The 6,000-nt window shown below is 45.1% G+C and overlaps 1 protein-coding gene across 1 annotated transcript in view; it reads right to left on the bottom strand.

Annotated features, from left to right (window-relative positions):
• The window catches only part of LPHN3 (latrophilin 3), a 331,880-nt gene that overhangs the window by 63,490 nt on the left and 262,390 nt on the right, over positions 1-6,000 (bottom strand). The window contains exons 13-14 of the mRNA XM_009333609.1: positions 4,405-4,613; positions 3,543-3,719 (exon numbers count right to left, since the gene is read on the bottom strand). Coding sequence (XP_009331884.1) covers positions 3,543-3,719; positions 4,405-4,613 — 386 coding nt within the window. The remainder of the gene's footprint in view (positions 1-3,542; positions 3,720-4,404; positions 4,614-6,000) is intronic.

Consider the following 6,000-nt stretch of genomic DNA (forward strand, 5'->3'; position numbering starts at 1 on the left):
GCATTTACGGGTCATAACAAATATCCTACCGATTCAAACGATAGATATTTAACATAGATCCCATCTATGTTAAACATATCTTGTAATTTAACAAAATATCTATGAAACTGTAATAATTTTCCCATAACACCGGCCAAATGAACTTCTTAGCTGATGAAAACAGTGATTTGTTTCCAAGTCTTAGAATCTCCCTCCAAAGGGAGGTTCTCTTTTTTCTGGGTAAATTGTCCGAAAGGGCAACGAACGCTGCAGGTCTGTAAGGTCATCCCTTGCCAGGAGGATGCATCAGCGAGGTCCAGCTCACAGGTCATTACGGTTCTGCTCTCCTCTTCCCATGCTAGCTGGAGCTCTGACAGCAGCTGGAGGAGTACCTGCAGGTGTAGGTCCATCGCTCTTCCCAGCAGCTATGCATCCTGCCTGTGTGCACAGCAGGCTCTTGGTCTTGGGCACCGTTATTTACCCCACTGAAATATATAGGTGAATAACAAACTCTGGGCCCAACTAATTTTAACAGGCAGAAAGCATTTTCAAATTAAAATCTCCTCCTCTTAATCGGGTACTGTCCTATTAAGACTGGAATTGATCCCAGCAACTTCTACTCTTGAAGCACACCAATAAATCCCTGCTGCCGTGGTCAGCCAATGTCAATTTCTGCCCCTTCGGACAAAGACATATTGCTGTTTCATGCTATAGAGCCAGACGGCCATCAATCACCTCCTCAGCAGCGCTACCTTCCAGCTCCACCTTACCACATATGCTCTGCTAATAATTGAATCCTAGCCCGTAACTAGCAGAGCAGCCACCGAGGTCTCCTCCAGAGAACACGCTCTTTTGCCATGCTACCAGGGAGGGAGATCATTCATGACCAGAAGTGACACTTGTCAAATTGAAGGAGCAGGACTCCAATGTCTGCTCCCCACAACGCCCAGTGTTCGGCCTCATTAGGCAGGGTGCTGTGGATACTCATTACACCAAAGGATGCTCCCTATGGATCCAAAAATCCGACAAACTGAAGTCAGTAAACTACAAATTTCAATTACAGGAGAAAACTGTTTCTGTTGCACAACTCCCAGAATATTATTAATTATTATGTGTATGACAGTCCTCTTTAGGGATCCTAGTCGCTGGCCAGAACACCGCTGCAAGAGGTCCTGCAGAAGCATGCAACATCCTTTCCCCAAGGATCGTTCCACCTCCAAGAAGACTAAAAGGTCCTTGAGGCAAGGAATGCCTTTTTGTACAAGACACGAGACAACAAAATGTCTCAAAAGCATGCCTACGAGAGATGAGTGCGAGCCAATGAATGACAACAACCCCCATTTATTTTTAAACCTCCACCTTTCCAAACCTGCAGGTATTCTCCTGCCAAGACTTTAAAGTCAACTGATTGCAACAGCATAAGGAATGTCATACAAGCCACCTCCCAGATCTGCCAAGAGCCAGCTCCACCAGCAGATTGGAGCGGGATGGTGCCACCAGGAAGAACAAGGTCATGAGCAGGTGGAGGGAAGAGTTGCAGATGTTTGCAGGGTATGCACCTGCCTTCACCTTCAGACTGGGATGACTGCTAAAGCGGACATACCAGGGAGATGTGTGGTTGCATCAGAGTCAACAAAGTGGAGCCAGTTTGGCTCTTACAGCAATGATACTTTGGCTGCAACCTAATGATAAAACATGACCTGAAAGTCTTGAGGGCACTTGTTACACCCAGAAACACCCACCGGCTAATAGCACACTGGCTTGTAACTCAGGAAACTTCCAGCTGTAGCTCTTTCCAACCTGTTGGCTGAGCATGGGCAAACAAGGGTCTCACATTCTCTTTCTGCAAGATAAGATAACACCAGCGCTACTAGTCTAATGAGGTTTGGGTGAAATGCCATGCAGACAAGGCTGACCTACTTGCAGTTTGGGAAGAGGCTTGTTCGGCACTAGCCTGTATCTACACCACACAGTAGGGATCGCCCTCATTCACATCAGTGGAGTGGAAAGCTATCTGCATTTCCCAGGTGCAACCTCTGACTTCAGTGACTCAGGTGTATCTGTTAACTCCAGGCAGGTGATAATGAGCCAAACACACATTTCTTTTGAAAATTCAAGCAGTTGTAGGAAATTGGCAAAAACAGACTTGGACTGCAGCATGCTATTAACCTGTAAACATGTGCTCTGAATAGGCCATTTCTTCAGACATCTCCCAGGATAATGCCACAGCCATTTAATGGCATGTCTCCTGGACCGGCAGTGACTCCTGCAGAATACAATGGATATGTCATTCTGCAGCACCAGCAGATCTATCCTGCCCCTCTCAGCTGGACCCAGCTGTTGTGGCAAATGTGGTGCCAGGCTCCCATTTCTTTTTTTGAAGAGCTTTGGTCATGCATGATGATGCTTTAATATATATTTTTATTGCGGCTCTTCACATTCCTCTTCAGATTATCAAGTGAAACAAAAATATACAAAGGAGTGACACTGGAAGACTGTTTGAGAAAAGGTCTTTTAAAACCATAATACCTTTGGTGGTTATGCAGCCATGGAAGTGGCTCTGAAATGTTCTGCCTGCATGGAAGATGCCAGATCTGTATCTAGCTCAGAGCCGTGGATTCTGCTGTAGTGCCAGGCACATGAAATGGAGACACCGCAACACAGAAAATCACTAGGCCAAAATCTTTTGGGCATTAAGGCCTTCTCCTTTTCTTTTTACAGCAGCCGAGACTGTTCTCAACCAAAGACAGCCAAGACAGCTCAGGAAATGGAGGATCATCTCCACCATTCTCCTGTTCTTAAATAAAATCCCAAATGTGCACTTCACTCCCCAAGCCACTGCTACCACGAGAAACATCTATCTTCAGGAGTAACTTCTTTAGCACCAGTGGGGTAGTCATGTGGGAAGCCAGAATTACACCATGGACCTAAATGCAGGCAAGGGAACTAGCTGATCATGTACTGGCCTCGGGTAGATGTACAGTCTATGCAGGATGGTATAAGGAGCTTCCCTTTTATGTGTAGCTCGCTGTCACATAGCGAGATGCAGAGAATGTATCTTTTTCCCCTAGTTGGAAGCTGGAAAATACTTTTGGGTCCACACATGCACCTCACACAAACATGTGCGGCAGTGTATCTGCAGCTGCTGCAAGCAGGACACACAACTTGCACCCCCATGAGCCAGGCTCTGCATGCTTCTGTCCCATGACCCAGGGTGTTCGCTACTCCCTGGTGGCACAGTGAGGACCCCACGAGCAAGGACCCAGCCAGGAGATGTTCTGCACCAGTAAGCAAAGGATGTGGCAACAGCTAATTCTGCTCACTCGTCATCCTCAGCTAAGAGCTGCCCATGCCAGGAGCTCAAGACAGGCTTTGCATTGGTGTGACTATCTCCTGTTTCACCATATAGCAGAAGGGAGATTTATACCAGATGGTTTCTACCGTTGGAGTTACTGTCACACAGCAATTTCCCTGCTCAGCTCCATTTGCAGTAACAAAATGGTGTTACATTGGCCACTTTTTGTGCCCAGTGCATTGGCAGCCTGTGAATCTGCAACACCTACCTTAACTTCCACGTGGGCCATCAGGACCGCAAAGTTGGTTAGGTGATTGCAGGAGCATGTGGTGTGCGTCTTGTTAGTTGTCAGGAGTCGACATCCCTGGGTGGACCAATACCCTGTCATTGTACGCTTTGTATAGCTCCAGAATGAACAGTTTGGATTGAAATTTTCTTCTGACTGCTGCAGGGAAGAAATGAATAAATGCAATAAAAATGGTAGGGTTTCAGACATTTCTAAATGCACTATTTTTCTTTTTCCAGAGGCACTTTGTAACTCTCACCCTTTTAATTTTGGATAAACAATCAGCAGTGATTTATACATCAAGTATTACTTGCCAATACCAGAGAAAGTTAGATTGTTGCTGCTCTCTTTGCTAATGCAAACTTAGTTCTTTGTTCTTGATTAATTTCAGCCAGACTAAATCCAGCTCTTCAAAATCAGATTGCTTCATTTGCATTGCAGAGTAGAGAAATTAATTGTTTTAAGCAATCAACTTTTGCAATGACTGTGCTTGGCTAACAGGAGGACTAGCTGTCCGCTTTCACTGTAATTCCACTTTCCCCTAATATCCCCTGCCACCATGATAAAATAATATTATGGTCTATTCTAATATATTGGTAGTTTTTAATTACAGAATGACGTGTGTCAGCAACTGAGCAATGGGCATCAGCTTAAAGGAGACTCTTTCTTTACTTTTATTAATGCAACATAAAAGAGACATTCTCCATAAATAACACAAAGTGCAAAAGAACAAATGTATAATTCAAAATCTAATCAAGGACTGCTGGGGGCCTCACATCAGCCAACTTTTGCATCATTTTGTTTTAGGAATTGAAAAAAAAAAGTGCTTTTTGAACTCACTCACCTTGATGTGCTTGACAGTAAACACCACGGGATCAGCTAGGTAAACCTTATTGCTGAACTCTTTGTTTATTGCTGCTGTGATGACAGGGGAGTTGACAATGACGGAGTGATTAGTCGACATTGCTTCTGTTCCCAACTTCATGCTGGCGTTCTCCGTGGAGAGATAGGTGCCCAGGTTGTTGTACAGCACAAAAGCCACCCTGATTTCACCTAGAAGAGCAGTAAGAGGTTAGATATCCAGGTCAGTGCACTGACTTTTTTTTTCAGATGACAAATCTCTCCTCTGAACCAACTTTAAAACTTCTCTGAGAAAATGTGAAAGGACCAAGATGTGGCATATGAAAACTCACCTCCTTCTGCCAACCCCAATGAGCACCATGAGGTGCAATAAGCAGTCCATGGATAAGAAGGGCAGAGCTGCCTCTCTCAAAACAAACTTTTACAAGCAAACAGATTGGTGGAAGACAGACAGAGAAGGTGGGCTTATTTTTGGCATCAGTGGGTGTAACTGGCTCCAGAGAAAAGAGGCCAGGTGGCCCATTTCCCACCTGACATAACACTTTATTCTCCAGGCTATGCTTGGGAAACATGTTTTGTTCTGGCCTATCACACAGATGCAGTATAAAACTATAATTTAGTCCATTAATAAATTAAGACTACCTCATAAAAGTGTGGGGACAAATCTGGGAGAAGGAATCCAAAACTTTCCAACACAATTCTATTCGCACATGAAGGGTAAAACAGAATTGCAGAAATTTCATTAAAAAATATATTTCTTTTCTTAATTTGCCAATCAGATATCCCCTCTTCCACAAAAAAACACCATTAGGGAGCCTGCAGAAAACCCAGGCTACCAGCCAACTGGTTTTAACTGACACCATCCAGTTTGCCTTCTGTTTTGCACATTATTTCAGAGGCTATAAAAAAGAATTGAATGTGATTTAGTTTGCCTTTATATGTATTAGTTGTGGGGAGGTTTTTTTTTTGTTTCTATAGGAATCACCCCGGCTTCTGAGGAAGGGGTGACCGACTCCAAAGGTCCCTCCCAACCTAAACCCTTCTACGATAATTTTATTTCTAGCTCTTTTGTGACCTCCGGGTAGGTGCCAAGCTGGTGCAAATTGATAGATGGGGCTCTCCTGATTTGACCAGAACTCCAGTGATACCATGCTTAGAAATACAGACTTGCTGTTCCTTGCTGCCAACAGTTTAACCACCAAAGCCCACTAGTGGAGTAAAACTCCTGCCCCACTGGAGTTTTGCTATGCATCTTACCTGCTCACAAGGCAGGTGTGGGACAACCAGGGGATCAGGCCCAGCCAGCACGGGTTCATGGAAGGCAGGTCCTGCTTGACCAACCTGATTTCCTTCTATGACCAGGTGACCCGCCTAGTGGACGAGGGAAAGGCTGTGGATGTGGTCTACCTGGACTTCAGTAAGGCCTTTGACACCGTCTCCCACAGCATTCTCCTAGAGAAGCTGGCGGCTCACGGCTTAGACAAGTGTACTCTGGTTGGGTCAAAAACTGGCTGGACGGCCGGGCCCAGAGAGTTGTGGTGAACGGAGTTCAATCCAGTTGGCGGCCGGTCACGAGCGG

Source organism: Pygoscelis adeliae, unplaced genomic scaffold, assembly GCF_000699105.1.
Source record: "Pygoscelis adeliae isolate BGI_AS28 unplaced genomic scaffold, ASM69910v1 Scaffold240, whole genome shotgun sequence".
In the NCBI taxonomy this organism is placed as follows: Eukaryota; Metazoa; Chordata; class Aves; order Sphenisciformes; family Spheniscidae; genus Pygoscelis; species Pygoscelis adeliae.